This window comes from Mastomys coucha, unplaced genomic scaffold (genome assembly GCF_008632895.1).
Source record: "Mastomys coucha isolate ucsf_1 unplaced genomic scaffold, UCSF_Mcou_1 pScaffold23, whole genome shotgun sequence".
NCBI lineage: Eukaryota > Metazoa > Chordata > Mammalia > Rodentia > Muridae > Mastomys > Mastomys coucha.
Window position 1 is genome coordinate 15,792,581 of NW_022196906.1, and position 20,104 is coordinate 15,812,684.

Sequence of the window (20,104 nt, forward strand, 5' to 3'; positions counted from 1 at the left end):
TTTGTTTTGTTTTTTAAGATAGGGTCTCACTATGTAGCCCTGGCTGGCTTAGAACTAGGTATTTAGACCAGGCTGGCCTCAAACTCAGAGATCTCCCAGTTAGCTCTTTCGAAGGAATATGACCCCTCCCCGTCCAGGACTATAGCTATCTTAGTTAGGATTCTTTGTTGCTGTAGCAAACACCATGACCTAATGCACGTTGGGGAGGAAAGGGTTTATTTGATCTTACAACTTCCAGGCCACAGCCCATCACTGAGGAAATTCAGGATAGGAGCTCAAGAGGACTGAAGCAGGACCACAGAAGATCCCTGTTTACTGGCTTGCTTTTCAGGCTCATGTTCAGAGCCATCTCATGCCACCTGTCCTCAGGGTGACATGACCCATAATGGCTGAGCCTTCCCACATCAATCAGTAACCAAGAAAACCACCCCACAGACATGGCCACAGGCCAGTCTCATATCACCCCAGATGATATCTTTTCCCACCATGACTCTAGTTGTTGTGAGGTGTCCCAAGCTAACCAGCACAGTGGCAGATGTCTAAGGGATAGCATCCTTAAGTTCATTCTAGGAACTCTTGTTTTCTTCATGGTGGTACTGCCACTTTTGACTTGGCTTGCTTTATTTTCCTAGTTCAATTCCTGGTTCCCTATAAAAAGACCCTATTTCTCTGCCACTTATGAGTGATGGATCCTGTAATAATATGCCAGAAATTATATACAAACAGTGGAGCCAGTGAGCAGTTTGTGTCCTGTCATGACTCTGTGTACAAAGGAGTGCATTCCAGAAAAAAGGCTGTTTTTATGTTGCCTAAGACAGTATATTCCCAGGGCCCTTTGGTCTCTGTGCATTTGTACAACTCCACCAGTCACATGCACATCTTCACAGGTAGTAAGTAGTAGCAGGTACCAGCACCTTGGCTGAGATTGCCACCATTTTTCCTCTGAAGTAGGCAAGGCCACACTGCTGCCAGATGTTAGAAATGCTCTCAAACTTGGGGTCATAACCTGTACCTCAAGTTAGGTCTGGCCACCCATCCTCAATATGCCAGTTAAAAGAACCACATTAAAACTGAAAAGAAGAAAAGTATATTCTTCAGAAGAGGGATAAGAGAACCAGGAACCGCCTCAAATCTGTCTTGGGGATCCTGACATGAGATCAGAGTTTAAAGGTTCAAGGTTTTGCACATCAGTTAGTGCCTATGAAAGTGTGGTCCCACCTACCACTGACTCATCATTGTCTGAGTTTCATCCTCATCCTGTCAGGTGGTCTCACAATTATTAGAATTGTTTCAGATCTCTTTCTGAGTAACCCATTGCTCCTAGCATGAGATTTCTTGGAAAATTCCCATTTCTTTGGAGTCTATTGTTTCAATAGTTAAATAGACTAGAGACAGAAGTATTTGTTTTGTTTTGAGAATATCTTTATTTCTACCAGACTGGTTATAGAACCTGTCACCCTTGTCTGCCTCTGTGGCTCCCAACCACAACAGACTTCATATTGTTGGTGGGCTAGACCTAAGTGCCACAGATAAATAGACTGCAGTCTCCTGCCTTTTTCCCCAGGAGTTAGGAGCATTTCCAAGATGAATCTGCTGTGCCCTACCTAACTCTTGGAGCTTGAATGATCATTTTTTAAATCTTGTTCACTTTGTATCTTCTGGAGAAAGAATCTCCTGACCTCTTTTAGCGATTTGTCCCAGCCCTGTCTACTTGTAGCCATGTTATACGTCATTAGATAGCTGCTGCTTTTCTGCATTTGTTGATGAGAGCGACCTTGTTCCTAGTGATCTGGAATTGTGTTGCATGATGCAGGGAGAACTTGTCAGAGTTTGATAAGGACTGTTTAACAGTTATGGAAAAACACATTTTGTACCATTGGGGTTGAACCTTGCCACATGCTAGGCAAATACTTTCTCTCTGAGCTATGTCCCTGGTTGCTAATTTTTATTGGAGACAAGATCCAACCACATTGCCAGATTACTCAAATTGTAATCTGTATTCTTCAGGTTCCTGATAAGCTGGGGTTAGAGCCATGTGGCAGTTCCATATAGGATTTAAAAATCTAACAATTCTGTGCCAGTTGAGAAGAATCTGGGGTGAACCTGCAAGGTTCATATAGGAGAACAAGAGTGCTCAGTACTGGGAAATGCATGCCTGTGTATCTGTTGAACGAGATCTGCAAAATTCCAATGTCACCTGCTCAATAAACGCAGGGAGGTTCTTTAAGGAAATAATATTCAGTCAGCTTACTGGAAAGGCTGTGTAAGCTAAGTTGCCTGTTGTCTCTAAATGAGCAAAAACTGGAGGTAAAGCACAAGCATTTTTAGGGAAGTCAGCTGTGAAATTGGAAAGCTGTTAGAGTTGGTGGAATGTAAGAGTGTGGCGGCTGCTTTGGAAAGCAGCAGCTACAGAGATGGCCAAGATACCCTTGCAAAGAACATACAGTCTGCTAAGGAAAGTCAAGGCATTTACCCAGCAATTCTATGGGAAGGGCAGTAAGAGGCAGACACCACTGCATTGGGAAGGAGCATCTCTTCCCCCGGGATTGCTAGGAAACAACACTAGGGAACCAAGATGACATGGCACCTCTCTTGGTAGGAGGAGGAAGAGGACCAGCCTCAGCCTGCACAGCCCCCTACACTGCCTGTGGAAGAAAAGAAGAAGATTCCAGACCCAGACAGCGATGATGTCTCTGAGGTGGACGCCCGACACATTATTGAGTAAGGGGTTCCCATGTGTCCTCATCTGTAAGGTCTCTGTAAAGTGGTACCAGAACAAGTGGGCAGGGTCCCAGGCCTTTCCCTTTTCATTGTGCTTTGTGTCTGTCTTACTGTATAGTCTAGAATGGCCTCAGACCTGAGATTGTCCTCTCCCTAGGTGGTATTCCCAGTCCTGACACAGCCACTGAAGGGCCACATTTGTTCCTACAGACTTATTAGTCTCTGTAGTGACTGACGTGAAAATGATTCCTTGCTCATCATAAGCCTTTTTGTTTTGGTTTGTTTTTTTGTTTTTGTTTTTGTTTTGGTTTGTTTTGATTGAGGCAGGGTTTCTCTGTATAGCCCTGGCTATCCTGGACATCATAAGCTTTTGATGTGCGTCTAGGTAACAACACAGGCCTGCCTGTGACCCTGTTCCTTGCAGCTTCCTGCTCTTTGCTCCTGTGTCCACTTCCAGAGAGAGTGGCTCACTCTTTTTCCTTTTTGTTTTGTTTGCACACATACATCCAGGCATTATGGTGTGTGTGGCTTCTCACCAAGCATCTGTCCAGGGAATGGCCTCATGTCTGCAGATGTAGAGAGCTGCTTCTATCTTGTACAGCAGTATTATAGCTGCATGCTCTGCTCTCTATTCTCTGCTCACCCCTGGTGCTGTGTGTGCAGGTTCTCTGTCTTACATGTTGCTCTTGAAACCACAGTTAAAAATTAATGTGTTGCTGGGCAGTGGTGGCGCATGCCTTTAATCCCAGCACTTGGAAGGCAGAGGCAGGTAGATTTCTGAGTCTGAGGCCAGCCTGGTCTACAAAGTGAGTTCCAGGACAGCCAGGGCTACACAGAGAAACCCTGTCTCGGGAAAAAAAAAAAATCAAAAATTAATGTGTTGACTTGATTTTTGTGGTAAGAAGTTGATGGGAGACCATTATAGAAAAATAAGATAAAGTCTTGAGTTACTCAAATCTGAAAATCGAAAATCTGAAATGCTCCAAATTCCAAATATTTCAATTTTCACAGCAGTTTTTATTTTCTGATTGGGAATTGTGAAATTAAGATCTCTATAGATATTCTCCCAACTGAAAAACTGCAAAATCTCAAACACATAAGAATTTCAGATAAGCATGTTCAGCCTGGTGTGGCCCTTGCCTTTAATCTCAGCAGTCTAATGTCAGTCTGGTCTGGAGAGATGGTTTAAAAGTTAAGGGCACTTGCTGCCTTTGCAGAAAGAGGCTCTGGAGGCCCTGGATTCAGTCCCCAGCACCCACATAATGACTTCAGCCATCTGTAACTCTAGCTTCAGGGAACCCTCTGACTTCCATAGGGACCACATACACAGTGCACATACATACAGACCGGCAAATATGTATACACATCAAATAGCTGTGGCTTTAAAAAAAGAAAAAAGAAATTTTGAGTGCTGGATCAAAGACATGTTACCCCTATGTCAGATTTTGTTTTATTTTTTAATTTTAAGATTGGATCTCATCCTATAGCCTATGCCGGTTTCCTTCTTTCTTTCTTTCTTTCTTTCTTTCTTCCTTTCTAATTTTTCTGATTTTTTGAGACAGAGTTTCTCTGTCTGGATTTTTTGAGACAGAGTTTCTGGCTGTCCTGGAACTTCCTCTGTAGACCAGGCTGGCCTCGAACTCAGAAATCCACCTGCCTCTGCCTCCCAAGTGCTGAGATTAAAGGCATGCGCCACCACCGCCCTGCTCTTTTTTTTTTTTTTTTCTTTTATGATTTATTTATTTTATTTATATGAGTACACTGTAGTTGTCTTCAGACACACCAGAAGGCATCAGATCCCATTACAGATGGTTGTAAGTCACCATGTGGTTGCTGGGAAGTGAACTCAGGACATCTGGAAGAGCAGCCAGTGCTCTTAACCTCTGAGCCATTTCTCCAGCCACCTTTGTTGGTTTCAATCCTGAAATTATTTTACTTCCCGAATGCTGGAATTATATGTGAATGTAACCATGCCACATGTTTAAATGACTTTTTCAATAGGAAATAAACAGCTATTGAGATGGCTTCTCTGGTAAAGGTAATGCCAACCCTTAACAACCTGAGTTCAACTAACGAAAACCCATACATTCAGTGACACATGCAGGTATCCCCTATACACCATCAGATTTATAATTGTTAGAAAAAGAGAGGCTTTGCTGGGCAGTAATTGTGCACGCCTTTAATCCCAGCACTTGAAAGTCAGAAGCAGATTTCTGAGTTCAAGGCCAGCTTGGTCTACAGCGTGAGTTTCAGAACAGCTAGGGCAACACAGAAACCCTGTCTGAAAAAGGAAGGAAGGAAGGAAGGAAGGGTAAGTGGGTGGGTCTAAAGAGATGGCTCAGCACATACTATTCTTGCAGAGAACCCAGTTTTGGTTCCCAGTACCAGTGCTGACTGGTTCACAATTATCTGCAACTTTAGCTCTAGGGCATCCAATACTACTACCTTTTGCCCTTTGAGGGCAGCTTTACTCATAAACACAGTACCCCTCTGCCACATAGATGCATAATTAAAAATCAAATCTTTAACAAAAAAAGAAAAAACAATTATTGAGCTAGGAATGAAGTAGATTCCTGTAATTCCAGTGCTTAGGAGGTAGAGGCAGGATTCAAGGTCAATCTGGCCTATGTAGCTAGTTTTAGACCATTTATGGCTACAGCAGTGAGACTCTGGCTTTAAAAAAAAAAAAAAAAGTGGAAGGTGAAGGGCCCATGAGCTGGCTAGGCTAGCAGTGGTGGTTGATGTAGATGCCAAGTTTCATAACCTGAATTTGGTCTCCAAAGCCCACATGGTAGAAGCAAAGAACCAACTATGACTGCCATATATCTGTGGTAGTGTGTGTACACTCTTACACACACACAAATAAGTGGTGTTTTAAAACCTCAGAAAGTTAAAAAATGAAGGAAAAAATTCTTGAGCCAGGTCCTGAAATGCGTGGCTTAGGTAGGAGAATGGCAGATTCAAGGCCAACCAGGGCTACATATTGAGACCCTGTCTCAAGATTAGGGTAATCTTAAAAAACAGTAGCAAAATGAGCTTAGATTGTCTCAGAAGTGTCCAGTTACAGATAGCTAGTGTCTGTGCAGCTCAGCGTGCTAGGTGAGTAGCTGCTCATCTAACACCAGTGCGTTCTGTCAGGAGGAGTGGCAGGACCCATACTAGCCCTCGTTGATGGGCTTGGGACCTCTGTGGTCTCCTTCCCGGGTAGAATCGGCTGCTACCTGTGCTGTCGTTCCCACCTCTGTCTCCTGCAGTTTCTAAGTCACAGGCAGAGGCAGCTGCTGTGAGCTAGTGGCCAGTACGTTGTCACAGACAGGAGCCTGTGTCCTCATACAGCATGTGCTCCCTCTAGGAATGCCAAGCAAGACGTGGACGATGAGTATGGTGTATCCCAGGCACTTGCCCGTGGCCTGCAGTCTTACTATGCTGTGGCCCATGCAGTTACAGAGAGAGTAGATAAGCAGTCAGCTCTCATGGTCAACGGTGTCCTCAAACAGTACCAGGTAAGACGGGAGGCAGCTGGGAGGCCGGGTAGCTGCTGGTTGGACTTAGGCAACACTTACTTTTCCTCAACAACCACAGTTTTTGCATCTGGTTTGTGTTTGTTTTGTCTTTTCTGAGACGGGGTCTCACTTTGTATTCCAGGATAGCTTCGAACTTACTATGTAGACTAAACTGGCCTGAAACTCAGTAGAGATTCATATGCCTCTATCTGATAAAACACTGTACCCAGCCAGTTTCCTCATGTAAAGCAACTGTGGTCAAGTATGCTGGCTTCCAGAAGTCATTAAAGCTTCAATAAGCTGCCAGGTCCCAGGCATGGAAATACTGTATGCACAAAGGATTTAGGCACCCTCAGAGAGCCTCTCTTTACAGGCATGGGCCTCACATAGATGCTCTGCAGCATGAGTCAGATCTGAAGTTATCTGGAACTCTGACTTTCTTCTTTGAGCAGAGTAATGGCCCTTCCCGTGGGAGGGTTTTCTATAATGGTGAAAAGACCATAGCTGTACTCCCAGCTTGGCTGGGAAATTTTCTTTTTCCATGTGTTCAGGAAGCAGAGCCAGGCAGATCTCTTGAGTTCTAGGACAACCAGGGTTATATAGAGAAACCCTGTCTCAAATCAAAGACAAAATCAGAATTCAGATCTTTAGAAATGACAAGAAAGCAAGGCAGGTAGTTTGATTTCCTGTAATCCCAGCACTCCAGGCAAGCTGACTAGCTAAACTTACCAGATTATAGAGCTCTGGGTTCAATGAGAGATCCTGCCTCAGTAAATATTGAGGAAATTGGGAGTAGTCAAGGAACACTGATAAACAGTACCTAGCTTCTACATATATAATGTACATGCATATATGGCCTATATATCATACACATTAAGAACAGAAGTTTTAGGTGACCCATGCCTATACTTGAGAGTCATTCAGGTCTCCTTGCCCAGCACATCTGTCTTCTTAATCAGCACTGAAGCCTGTCTTAAGTTTGGGTTTGACTGTAGTGGCTCAAATCTGTAAGTACAGTCTCAGGGTATCCTATCTAATGACTTCTTATGTCCTCTGTAGGTACCAGACACACCTGTGGCATCTCCAGGCAAAATACTTAGAGACATAGAATAATGAAATAAGTCTAAAAGGATTAAAATATTTTTAGTAAAAAATAGGTCGATTTCTGAGGTGGCATCTCATTTGTGTGGTTTCTCTGACTTCCACCATGTTGTGCTTTGATCGGGGCCAGCATGTAATAGTGAGGCCACCAGCCTCGTCTTCAGACGCTCGTAAAGACCTGGAGCTCAGAGTGCTTAAAGAGTGACTGGATGTGCAGTGAGGATTGGGCTAGTGTTTGGATGAGTACAGTATATGGTGCAGAAGAGATGCAGTCTGTAGCAAAGGCAAGACAACAGGAGAGCTGCTGTCTGCTGCAGCATGTTCCAGCTAGCAGAGATGGAGAAGTGGGACATGGAAGAGGCTTCCGTGGTTTAAAGGTGTTTCTGTTGGGAACACATCAAGAAACATGTAGTCATATCTTTTTGATATCGCTTACATTATTGTTAGGTGATAGTAAATGCTCTTACATGGCTTTCATGAAAAAATAAGCAAATAAAGCAAGACTATTATATACTATTATATAGAGTCATTCTTAGCACAGTCCCTTGTGATTTCACAGTAAGTAGGGCTGGGAGTAAGCACACCTGGAAAAATGGGATGGTCCAGGGCACAGTACAATGTAGGGTTGCCACAGGTAGCATATGTGTTATGTGAACTTGGTCCTTATATTTTTGCCCTTTCAGATCAAGGGTTTGGAGTGGCTGGTGTCCCTGTATAACAACAACCTGAATGGCATCCTGGCTGATGAGATGGGGCTGGGGAAGACGATCCAGACCATCGCGCTCATCACATACCTCATGGAGCACAAGCGCATCAATGGGCCTTTCCTCATCATCGTGCCTCTCTCGTATGTATGAGCCCAACTCCATTCACAGCCTAGTTACTTCATGGGTTTCTTTCTCCTGCAGGGCGGAAGTGGGTTGTCTATAGAGTGTGCCACAGGGTTGATCTAGAGCCTCTCTGTAAATACCTTCCATTTGATTTCACATGATCTTTGCATTGTGGCTACCTTCTGTCTGTCTTTACTGGTTGTTTCTTAAGTACAGAATAGCATGAGACATTGCTTCAGTCATGTCTCTATTTGGGAGACACATCAATCCATTGCTGTCTGCCTCAAGCTTTGAGAGGCAGATGTGTGGAGCCCATCTATATTCCATGGGTCAGCCCTTACAGATTTTTTGGGGAGAATTGGTAGGGCTACTTTTGGCTCTGTTAAGCAAAGATTGTTGTACTCTCTTGTAGCCATTGTGTCCTGCATAGGGCCCAGGGTCCTCTTGTGTCATATTTCAGCTGGGTATGCACAGCACAGGTGCCCACAGGTGCTTGCATGTGCTCAGAGTATCCCACTCACCCCTTCTTGGTTCCAGTGGCCTCTTGCTTTTCAGCAGGTCTGGAAATCTGTTGAATTTCAAAACCAAAACCAAAACAGTTCATCTGCCTCAGCCTTCCCTTGTGCTGGCTCTCATTGGCATAAACTAGGTTACGTTTCTGGCCCCGAATCAGATCCTTGCGTAGGGGGTAGTCTGTTCCTGCTGTCTTTGCGTGTGACTGGGCCTCATCCTAGAGCACAGTCCCTGAGCTCACCATCATATGTTCATTCAGAGCCATTAGTCTCAAATCTTAGTCCTTTATGAGCTTGTCACATTTGAGACCTGGGCATGATGTTTGTTCCTGGGTTAGGGTTTGTCTGAAATCTCTTGGGGTTGTGTTCCACTCATTCTACATGTCAACAAAAGCTTGTAATCTGAGAATATCCTTTTATTTATTTATTTATTTATTTATTTTTACTTACTTTACATCCCATTCACCGCCCCTCCCACTCCCATCACCTCATATCCCAACCTTTCCCCTAATTCCTCATCCCCTTTGAGTGAGCAGGGCCCTGGGTGTCCTCCTCTTTTTTTTTTTTTTTTAAAGATTTATTTATTGTTATATGTAAGTACAATGTAGCTGTCTTCAGACACACCAGAAGAGGGCATCAGATCTCATTACGGATGGTTGTGAACCATCATGTGGTTGCTGGGATTTGAACTCATGACCTTCAGAAGAGCAGTCTATGCTCTTACCCGCTGAGCCATCTCACCAGCCCCCCTGGGTATCCTTCTATCCTGGCACTTAAAGTCTCTGCAAGGCTGGGTTCTTCCTCTCCTACTTAGACCACAAAGCAGCCCAGCTAGAACAACATATCCCACTTACAGGGCAACAGTTTTTGGGCTAACTCCTGTTCCAGTTGTTGGTACCCACATGAAAACCAAGCTGCATATCCCATACATATGTGCGGGGAGGCCTAGGTCCAGTATGTTCTTTGTTAGTGGTTCAATCTCTGAGAGCTCCAAGAGTCCAGGCTAGTTGATTCTTTCGGACTTCCTGGTTTGCTGCTGTTGTTCTTGGTTTTGGGTTTGTTGTTGTTGCTTGATACAGCCTTGGCTGTCCTGGGACTTGCTTTGTAGACCAGGCTGGCCTTGAAGCCAGAGATCTGCCTGCCTCTGCCTCAGTGCTAGAATTACAAGTGTGCAGCACCATTCCTGGGTTGGATTTCCCTTTACTGAGTGTTAAATGGTGACCTCCCAGCTATATAGCTTAATGCCTCATTGGAGACATCACAGCCATGACATGTCTCCGCGGGTCCTCCATGGTTCCTTCTTTGTGTGCTCATTGTAGTTCTGCCACTAGGAAAAGCTGCCTCCTCCTGTCATTTGCTAAATTCCTTACATGAGGACTCCCGTGCCTTTGTTTTCTTGGGTGACAGCAGCCACAGACTCCCTAAGAGGCCCTTGCACTTACCTCTCAGCTTCCCTTTGATAGATTGTTTGTTCCTAAGGTACAGTCACAGAACAGGTGAGGGGCCAATGCTGGCATGATGCCCCAGAGTGCACTTTAGTCTCAGTTACTTCTACTGGTTTTGCTCTTGTATTCTTTATTCTGTCCAGGCTCAGTAGTTGTTAGGCCTTCTTTATGACCTATTATGGTTCCTCCATATTTCAGTAATTTTGGCTTTGACACATTTTGATTGTTATTTATATTTTAAGACAGGGTCTCATTATTTTTCCCTGGCTGGCCTTGAGTTCAAGATTCTGCCTCAACTTTCTGAAAGCCTCTTCACTATTTTGTTGGAGGTGTTGAGTGTGGAGCCAGGAGTTTAGAATGCTAGGCAAGTGTTCTGCCACTGCACCATGCCCCAGCGCTGATTTCCCAGGCTCCTGCTCTGTCCTCACTGTGGGTACCTCGGCGTTTTCTCATGGCTAGATGGTCCCTGTGGCTGTGGAAGTGCAGTGTACTCTTTCTCCTTCTTTGTTGTCTACACCATGTCCATAGCAACCCTGACCATGCTTCTCAGGCAGGTTCACTGCTGGGTGCTTGTGGCTTTTCTACTACGTTGTATTGAGTGCTCAGGGCACAAGCATCCACATCTGGAGTCCTTCCTTCCCTTTTGACATTCCATGTATTATCAGTAGGCATGTGTGTATTGTATGCTTTAGCCTGTCGTCATAACATTGGCTTATTTCTTTTGTTTGCCGATTGTTCTAATCTGGCCTCTTAACTGCCATCCTATCCCCAGTTCCGCCTGAGCTTAGATTACTTCTTGCTTTTGTCCAGTTGATTTCCCCTGGCACCTCTTTCCCTTTCCTGCCCCAGTTCTGGATCAGCTCATTCCCTAAGGAGGCCCGATGTTAGAAACTATACTGTGTACTCATGAGGCTGAGGCAGAAAGATAGTTACAAGATTGAGGCCAGCCTGGGCAGCAAGATGTTCCAAGCTTTGTATGAGATAGAAAATAAGGCCCTGTTTTAAGAAACAAAAGAAGCAAGGCAGTGGTGGCACACGCCTTTAATCCCAGTGCTTGGGAGGCAGAAGCAGGTGGATTTCTGAGTTGGAGACTCACAGAGAAACCCTGTCTCAAAAAACCAAAAAAAAAAAGAAAGAAAGAAAAAAGAAACACAAAAGAAGAGGATAGAGAGATGGCTCGGGGGGTCAGAGTTCAGTTCCCAATAAGGAAGTGAGACTACTTCCAACTGCATGGAACTGTAGGTATAGGAGATCAGGCGCCTTCCTCTGGTCTTGCTGTCTGTCTCCTGATATCCTCAGCAGCAGTCTTTGTGAGTCACAGCAAGCAACCGATTCCCAGACTGGCTGGCTTTGTCTGATCTTCACAGTTTGTAGTGAGAACTGTCTTAGTTACTTTACTGTTGCTGTGACAAAAAAACCGTGACCAAGGCAACTTATAAAAGAAAGCATTTAGTTTGGCTTAGGATTTCAGAAGGTTACAGTTTATGGTAGCAGGAACACCTGAGAACTCATGTACTAATCCAAAAGGACAAGGTGCAGAAAGACACTGGAAATAATGTAGGCTTTTGAAATCTCAAAGCTGACATCTCTTACAACAGGCCACACCTCTTAGTCCTCAGACAGTTCCAGCTACTGAGTCCAAATATTTAAATATATGATCCTATGGGGCCATGCTCATTCAAACCACCACAGCTTCCCATTTTCATGGTTGGAGAGCTTCTTGCTGCTTCCTCAGTGAGTATGACCCTGGACACTGGACCTACAGCCTTTTCTTGAGATTTCTATCCAGACATGTATCCATGCTGTTCATCCTACCCCTCCTGGCTAGAAGCACTCCCTGTGCCCTAGGGAGTGTCTTAGTATTCAATAACTCGCTGTCCCATCCTGCCTGCTGCACTGCTGTTCCCATGTGGATTCTTTGCCTGTCTTATATTCATCTGCCCTGATCCTCAGGCTCAACATGACATGCTGGCTTGCTGCAAGTCTCCATATACCCCAAGCCTTCCTTCTCCACATGCCTTTCTTGGGCTTCCATTATGATCTACAGTAACATTAATGCCAAGTAGCTCAGCCTGAGTGTCTGGCTGGTACTCCCTAAGGGGCAGCCCCAGAGTTAGGCATAGGTTAGGCCCAGGGGCTCCCAATGCTTTCAGGCACCCAAGTTCCTGAAGTGTTCTGTTATTTTATTTCTTTTTCTTTTCTTTCTTTTTTTAAAAATTTTTTTAAGACAGGATTTTTCTGTGTAGCCCTTGCTGTCCCGGAACTCACCCTGTAGACCAGGCTGGCTTTGAACTCAGATCTGTCTGTGTCTCCCCTTGAGTGCTGGGATCAAAGGCGTGTGCTGCCACCACCTTTAAGTGTTGTTCTTGTTTACTTTTTGTTTTGTTTTGTTTTTTTGAGACAGGATTTCTCTGTGTAGCCCTGGTTGTCCGGAACTCACTCTGTAGACCAAGCTGGCCTCGAACTCAGAAATCCGCCTGCTTCTACCTCCCAAGTGCTGGGATTAAAGACATGTGCCACCACTGCCCGGCTTTTTGTTTACTCTTCCTTAGTGACAGCCATCTGTAGTTTACTTGCCTTACAGGTGCAAAGTAATTATACCGTAATTATTATTATCTATCATCTCACCTGGGTTGCCAAAAGGGTGGTGGAGTAAAGGGTCTAAGTTAACCCTTTGCCAGTGTGATGTCAGCAAATTGAACTGTCATTAGATGGGATTCTGTTAAGCAGTTGCCAGAAAGTCTAGGGGTGGAGTTTCTGGGAAGAAAATCAAGAGTGGGGAGGGGGCTCTATCTTGAGCTGTAGCCACTTCTCTTCCCCTGCTCAGCATCCCACGATTCTTCAAGGGGGAAGGCTCTCTGGTCCTCAAGACCTGTCCTGAGAAAGGTCTTGTTTCTTGCTCCTCCCCAGTGTTTCTGGTCTCTGCTTACCTCCTACTCTCACCTTTCTATTCCTTCTGGGTCATACATAGCTTCCATTTTCAATCTAAGGTAATCAAGGATCACCATGTCTCCTGTATTCCCATGTGTTAAACCCCTGGCTGGTACTGGGAGGCCAGCCACATGTGCTGTAGCACTGTGTAGCATCTAACATACTCACTCACCAGGATGCCTGTGAATCCCCACTAGGGCTGGCTACCTAAGACCCCATCCTGGCTCTGCTCTGGGCCAGCTGTACCAGTATCAGTATCTTTGTGTGTGTGTGTTCTTCCCACCTGGAGCAGGGTGTCTTTCTTCTTTTGGTCTGCCACTCATACCCCTTCCCGCTCCTGTGCACAAAGCTCCCATTGGACACATAGAGTTTACTATGGCAGTTCTAAATACCAGGCTTGTTTGTTTCAGTAATGCCTAGTATAGAATTTGACTGTACCTTCCTTTCCCTTCAGGACGCTGTCAAACTGGGCATATGAATTTGACAAGTGGGCCCCCTCTGTGGTGAAGGTTTCCTACAAGGTAAGTCACAGGCTAAAGGAGTGTCCTCTACCTTGTTAGGAAACACTGTCTTGACCAAGGAAGGTGAAGGGGCACAAAGAGAGAAGAGAGAAGCCAATGTATGATAGAGGCACAAGGCTCTTAGGCCTGGTGCTTATTTGATGCACAAGTGGTCTTAGTGGTAATGTATAATGTGTAGGTTCTTATTTTGAGACATACTTTTTTCTTTTTAAGTCAAAAACCAAATGTTTCATTTGTGGAACATTGTTTCAATGATCTATATATCTTACATGAGGACAGAATGAACACAGACTACTGGTGTGTCATAATGCTGGGTGTTGTGGGTGCCTCGCCAGGCTTGTGCCAAGCATCAGGCCCAACTCAGATAAATGCTTAATGCATTAGGAAGAAGCTTGCAGCCCTTGGGTGTGGGCATCAGAAACTGAGGTGGAAAGGGTACCCATCCACCAATGCATACCACTGTTTACTTCTGCCTCTGCCTCTATCCTGTGCCTGTGGTGTTAAGGATGTTGTTGCTGTGTGCAAGAGCTTGATGTGTCTAGAAAGTAGTCATGGAGGAGACTAGGGACTAGAAATGAGGAAGGACCAGGCAGTGAGGAAGTGATTTTGTTAGCTCTTGCCAGGTAAAGGAGGGGCCCTATCTCCTGGGGTAGAGGCTCAAGTTTGGGACCTAGGAAGAGGGAAGTTGATCAGACCCTAGGAATGTGACTGAGGATGGTGTGGGCAGGGTGTCCTGTATCCACTTCTCTCCTACAGCTGGCATTCTGCATAGCTTGGTCAGAGCTTGCTGGCAACCTTGCCCAGCATCATCCTAGGCTACCTCTGGCAAGAACCAGCTAGAACACTATTCACAAGTCAAAAGTGTTTACATCTTGTCTTTACAGGGCTCTCCAGCGGCAAGACGAGCTTTCGTGCCCCAGCTTCGCAGTGGGAAGTTCAATGTCTTACTGACCACCTATGAATATATCATCAAAGACAAACATATCTTGGCCAAGGTAGTGTGTCCTCATGTAAAGCACAACAGGCCTAAGGCTCCGACTGTCCAAGGATCTTGATGCTGATGTCATATCTATGTCATAGCCCCTTGCAAGTGATCCCTCAGTACTTGTTTGCATGTATAAGAAAACACAGCTGATATACACTTGTATAAGGCAGGCCATGCCCTGGCTCCCTCAGCATCCTGAGTGGCCCCTAGTTCAGGTTAGGATCCCCCATAGGACCTGAATAAGTGCTCCTCGCCCATCTCTCAGGACCTCTGTGCAGAGAGGCTCGTCTTCATAGTATCTCCTGACCACGAGTGACTTAATAGGTTGAGACATTGACTGTGGGTTTCGGAGAATTCCTGGTGATGCAAGTGAGGGTGAGCAGTGAGTGGGCGCTGGGCTGGAATGGGGCCTGCCCATGGAGGACATGGCCTTGCCTGATAAGAAAGCTGTATAGTGTGAGGTTACCCAATAGCTCTGCCCGTGTGTGTCTTCCTAGTGTGGACTGCAATGAAGCTGAGGGGCAGGACTGGGCCCCCTTTGCTGGTGTTCCAACAGAGAGTGCTTTTTTTTGGGGGGGGGGTGTCGAGACAGGGTTTCTCTGTATAACCTTGGCTGTTAACTCACTCTGTAGACCAGGCTGTCCTCGAACTCAGAAATCCACCTGCCTCTGCCTCCCAAGTGCTGGGATTAAAGGCGTGTGCCACCACTGCCCAGTGAGAGTGTTGAAGAGCTCACTTGAGGATGGGTCCCTCTCCCATAGTCACATTTCCCTGCATAATGCCTAACAATGTGTGTACTCACTGCAGGTCCCTAGGCTGACAACTGAGTAGTATCCCTAGATCCCAGGAGTTGGCCCCCAGCATAGTCTTTACATGCAGGCCATCCATCCACGGGGCACCACTTCTAGCGCAGCACAAAGCCAAGTCCACCCCAGCCACACATGGTGCCCTGAGAACAGCCTTGCTTGCTGGCAGTGATTCACACAATAGACACCTGTTCTGAGAGATGGAAGGAAGGCCTTATGGGAATTCTCCTGGGGCTCCTACCTGAAGCCTAATGTTTGTCTTTGTCCTTGGGTCACTGGCAGACTCTGGGGGAGGAAAGGCCTGGCACTGCCCCTTCCTAGGAGCCACATTCAGATTGCTTATATGCCACCTGCTACACAAGCATGGTTGCTTGTGGCCAGTGTTCCAGGTGCCTCCCTGGGGGGCAGTGTGCTGAGCACTGTCTCTTATAGTCGTTTGGAAAGCCAGAGTGCTTTTTACCCTGTACCTCTGACAGTGTAGCCTTGGTTCAGCTCCTCACCTGTTTGTCTCCACTTGATGTGTTGAAGAGTTTGTTCCTGATGGACATGCTGGTCACTTTGCAGCCCTGCCGCCTCCCTCATCACCTCTTCTTTTCCCTGCAGATCCGATGGAAGTACATGATTGTGGATGAAGGCCACCGCATGAAAAATCACCACTGCAAGTTGACCCAGGTTCTTAACACACACTACGTGGCCCCTCGGCGCCTGCTTCTCACAGGCACACCACTGCAGAACAAGCTACCTGAGCTCTGGGCACTGCTTAACTTCCTGCTCCCCACTATCTTCAAGAGCTGCAGCACCTTTGAACAGTGGTTCAATGCACCCTTTGCCATGACTGGAGAGAAGGTGAGTTTGTTTGGGGTGGAAAGTGGCCTCTGATGAGCCATCCTAGGCTCAGCCAATTTTGTACTGACCATGTGTGTGCACTGGCCACATAGCGACAGAGTCTGTGTTGTCAGAGCAAGTAGCCTCCCGACTTCAGCAGTACAGAAACGACATGTCCCAGTGGGAACTATGGATCCTCTACAAGGAGCAGGTCTTGCCATTGAGTGTCAGGGGGCTGAGGCAGGTTAGTTAATACATCTGTGGGGCTAGGCTTTGACGTTGTTTAGAAAGAGCTCTACAGTTACATCTTGTACAAGTGCTGTGTGGTGGGGCTAAGTCCAAAGGCCATGTTCTCCCTGTTGGTGAGGTCAGGTCTTTCTGGTGAAGAATCTGAGCTTCTAGCCCACAGTACTGGTGTTAGTGGGTTTTGAAGCAAACCATATGCATTGTGAAGGGGTTAAACAACTTGTCTGGGAACCTAGACAGAATCCAGAGGCTGAAGACAGCTGGCATTTGTTCCCCTTCACGCCTCCTCAGGTCTTAGAAAGGTATCCATCCTTTCTAAGCTCTCATCCAAAAGTTTCCCCATCCTCCCTTGGAGGCATGCTGAGGCAAACAGCCCTTGTAAAAGGGACATTGATGTTTTTTTCAATCCATGTAAGGAAAGAGGCTCTTGTTTGAGGCTCCATTCCCAGAGCCAGCACCCAAAGTTATATCTGTGCTTCTCTTCCTCCAGGCTGAAGCTCTAAAAGGGATGGCCAGAGCCAGCAGAAAAGCTCAGGCCTATGCCATCTTAGTTACCCCTCCTTCCTGGTTTTCACTTCAGTGGGGCTCTTGCAGGCGGGCTTGATGGCACGGGGTCAGGCAGATCTCTGAGTTTGAGGCCAGCCATGGCTACACATACAGAAAAACCTGCACGGGAAAACCAATCAATCAGTCAAACAAGATAGCTCAGCAACTTAAAGCACTTTCCACCAATCCTGATGATTTGAGTTTGAGTCCCAGGACCCAGAAGTGGAATCTGAACCAACTGTGGCCTCCTCAGGGTGTATCCACCCTCAAAAACACACAAATAAGTAAACAAACATTTTAAATGCTAAACAGTATAGCCTTGAAGCTGAAGAGTAGTACCCTGGGTAACAGTGTTTGTTAGGCAATAACTCCTCTGAGACCGAGAGAGGAAGGTGTGGCCCCTGGTCAGAGCAGCCTTTAGCATTGGTCAGACAAGCTTATAATGCCCCAGATTGCCTGACTTTAGCCAGCTGATGCTGTGGTTGTAAACACCAAATTGGTAATGCCTAAGGGAAACCCAGCAGCCAACTGCCATATGTGTTCTTAGGGTGGGGTTCAGGCATAAGGTAAGCATGGTACCTGGCCATTAGGCATTTCATAAATTACACAAAAGGGAGCAGATTTTCAGTTTCCCAAGGATGAGTGTCTTCCTCTTCTCTCAGAGGGCACACGTGACACAGCTGCCCTCCCCATGCCCTGCCTCCCTCATTTCGAGAAAGTGTTATAATTTCCTGTCTGGCCCCTAGGTGGACCTGAATGAGGAGGAGACTATCCTCATTATTCGTCGCCTACACAAAGTACTGCGGCCCTTCCTGCTGCGGCGTCTCAAGAAGGAAGTTGAAGCCCAGCTCCCAGAGAAGGTTGGTGTTTGCAGAAGCCATAGATGCCACTTGCAGGGCTGTTCCCAGGGTGAGTGCAGTCAGGTGAACCTTCCCTGGACCTGCTCTACAGAATTGGAGTGGTGACTGACACCACTGTGCAACAAAGCCAGGGCCTGGGTCGGAACTGAGCCCTGTCACACTCATGCTTGCCATGTCCTTGTCCAGACTCCTGTCCATAGACAGAGGCTAGGGCTCAGGCTGGATCTACTGAACAGTGTCAGTGGAGTGGACCATCAGCTCTATGCACCCACACTTGGCTTGCCTCCCTGGGTCACTTCACCATTTATTTTCTGACAAGCTATGCAAAGCCTTCCAGAATGTGGGCAACTTACCCATTTTGGCCCAGAATCTCCTCTTCTTCCCAGATCTCCCTACTTTGAGGGCTTCTCCGTCATACCCCATGTCCTAATCAGAGTGCTGGTCACAAGGCTCCACTTGGTGGCACAGGCTACCTAGTCTAAGCTTGTATGGCCTGAGAGTGTTCTTTGTTCCACAGGTAGAGTATGTCATCAAATGTGACATGTCAGCCCTGCAGCGTGTGCTCTACCGTCACATGCAGGCCAAAGGTGTGCTGCTGACTGATGGCTCTGAGAAGGACAAGAAGGTTTGTTCCGGGTTCCTCTTTCCCTACTTCACGATTGTCTGTAAAAGGAGAGGGTAGGCAAGAAGGGCACCATGGAGTCGGAGGATTGAGCACTCTACCCAGGAGACTGCACCTGGCCCCTCGGGCGTTCAAACGACCTCAGCCGTAATGCTGCTTATCCTTTGAGGACACTTACTGGGCTACTTTCTGAAGTTCCCCTTGTTTGAGTCACTGCCTTCTTCATGACAGAAGGAAACAGGGTTAACTGATCCAGAGTTGGAATATTACTAGGGAGCTTTACTTACCTAGCAGCCTTATCTGTCATGGCCTCTGTGCCCTTCCTCTTGCTATTACTGAGGGCATTCTGATATTGGGAAGAGTGGGAGGGGGAGGCCACCACTCTGTTGGGAGCACTCGAGTGTCATCCTCCACCTCCTCTAAGCAGGCCTGGGCTTATCCCCCAGGGAAGTACCAGTCCCTGAAGTCTGTACCCAGCAGCACCCCAGCCATAGCCTTAGGTGTGTCTCTGTTGTTGAGCCCCTTTCTTACCTGTACATTGAAGCATTGTCCTTCCTAGTACACATCACCACACTCTTCTCTGTGTAGCTGTATTGAGTGAGTGTGCTTGCCCTCCACTGTTTGCCATGTTTGCTTCCATTCATCCCTTGTGCTATTAATAATCCTAAGTTATTCTCTTAGGATTTCTCAGAGACACTTCCTCCCCAAACACTGCCACAAAGATAATCACCAGCTTGCTCTGGGCCCTTCTTCTACCACCCTGCCCAATCCCCTGTGCACCTTCATCTTGCCCCAAAGGCAGGATTCCATTTTGACCATCTCATGTGCCTCTGCAGGGCAAAGGTGGCACCAAGACACTGATGAACACTATCATGCAGCTGCGCAAGATCTGCAACCACCCCTACATGTTCCAGCACATCGAGGTAAGGCCACAGCCCAGTGACTGCTAGGGACAAGAGCTAGGCTGCTTGTCCCTGATGCCTCTGGGCATGTGTGTGCACATATGTATAGGGCAGAGGTTGATGCATTCTACTAACATCTGGATACGTTTTAGAGATAGTATCTTTTATTGAACTTGGAGCTCATTATTGAACTTGGAGCTCATTAACTTTTTGGACATGACAACTAATGAGCTCCACAGATCTATTTTTCTCCACACAGCCCTGGGGTTACTCACATCAGCCAGCAAGCCTGGCTTCTACCTAATTGCCAGGTATCAACTCAGGTTGTCATGAGTACAGCAGGGCGTTGAGGGGCAAAGGTATCTGTCTCCTCAGTCCTTAGGATGTTCTTAAAAACGGCTAGGGAGCTAGGCATAGTAGACCACCTCTTTAGTTCCAACACTCAGGAGGTAGACCCAAGTAGATCTCTGTGAGTTCCAGGACAGCCAGGGCTAAGTAGGAAGACCCTGTATCAAAACAAAACAAAACAAAAGGCAGCCAGGCATGGTGCACTCAGGAAGCCGAGGCAGGTGAATCTCAGAGTGAAGGCCAACCTGGTCTACAGAGAAAAGTTCTAGGACAGCCAGGGCTACACAGAGAAAGGGAAACCCTATCGTGAAACAAGCAAATAAAAAAGGCTTAAGACATTCTCACTAGCCACTGTCTTTACATCTGTATCTGTTAAGTTTTCCTTTTGCTGGTATTTGAC

At 46.5% G+C, this 20,104-nt stretch overlaps 1 protein-coding gene across 6 annotated transcripts in view; it reads left to right on the forward strand.

Annotated features, from left to right (window-relative positions):
• The window catches only part of Smarca4 (SWI/SNF related, matrix associated, actin dependent regulator of chromatin, subfamily a, member 4), an 87,197-nt gene that overhangs the window by 37,568 nt on the left and 29,525 nt on the right, over nt 1-20,104 (forward strand). For all 6 annotated transcript variants that reach the window (XM_031345500.1, XM_031345502.1, XM_031345503.1 and 3 more), the window contains 9 exons: nt 2,600-2,721; nt 6,074-6,224; nt 8,009-8,172; nt 13,498-13,564; nt 14,449-14,559; nt 15,959-16,201; nt 17,719-17,832; nt 18,350-18,457; nt 19,291-19,377. In XM_031345500.1, coding sequence (XP_031201360.1) covers nt 2,600-2,721; nt 6,074-6,224; nt 8,009-8,172; nt 13,498-13,564; nt 14,449-14,559; nt 15,959-16,201; nt 17,719-17,832; nt 18,350-18,457; nt 19,291-19,377 — 1,167 coding nt within the window. The remainder of the gene's footprint in view (nt 1-2,599; nt 2,722-6,073; nt 6,225-8,008; nt 8,173-13,497; nt 13,565-14,448; nt 14,560-15,958; nt 16,202-17,718; nt 17,833-18,349; nt 18,458-19,290; nt 19,378-20,104) is intronic.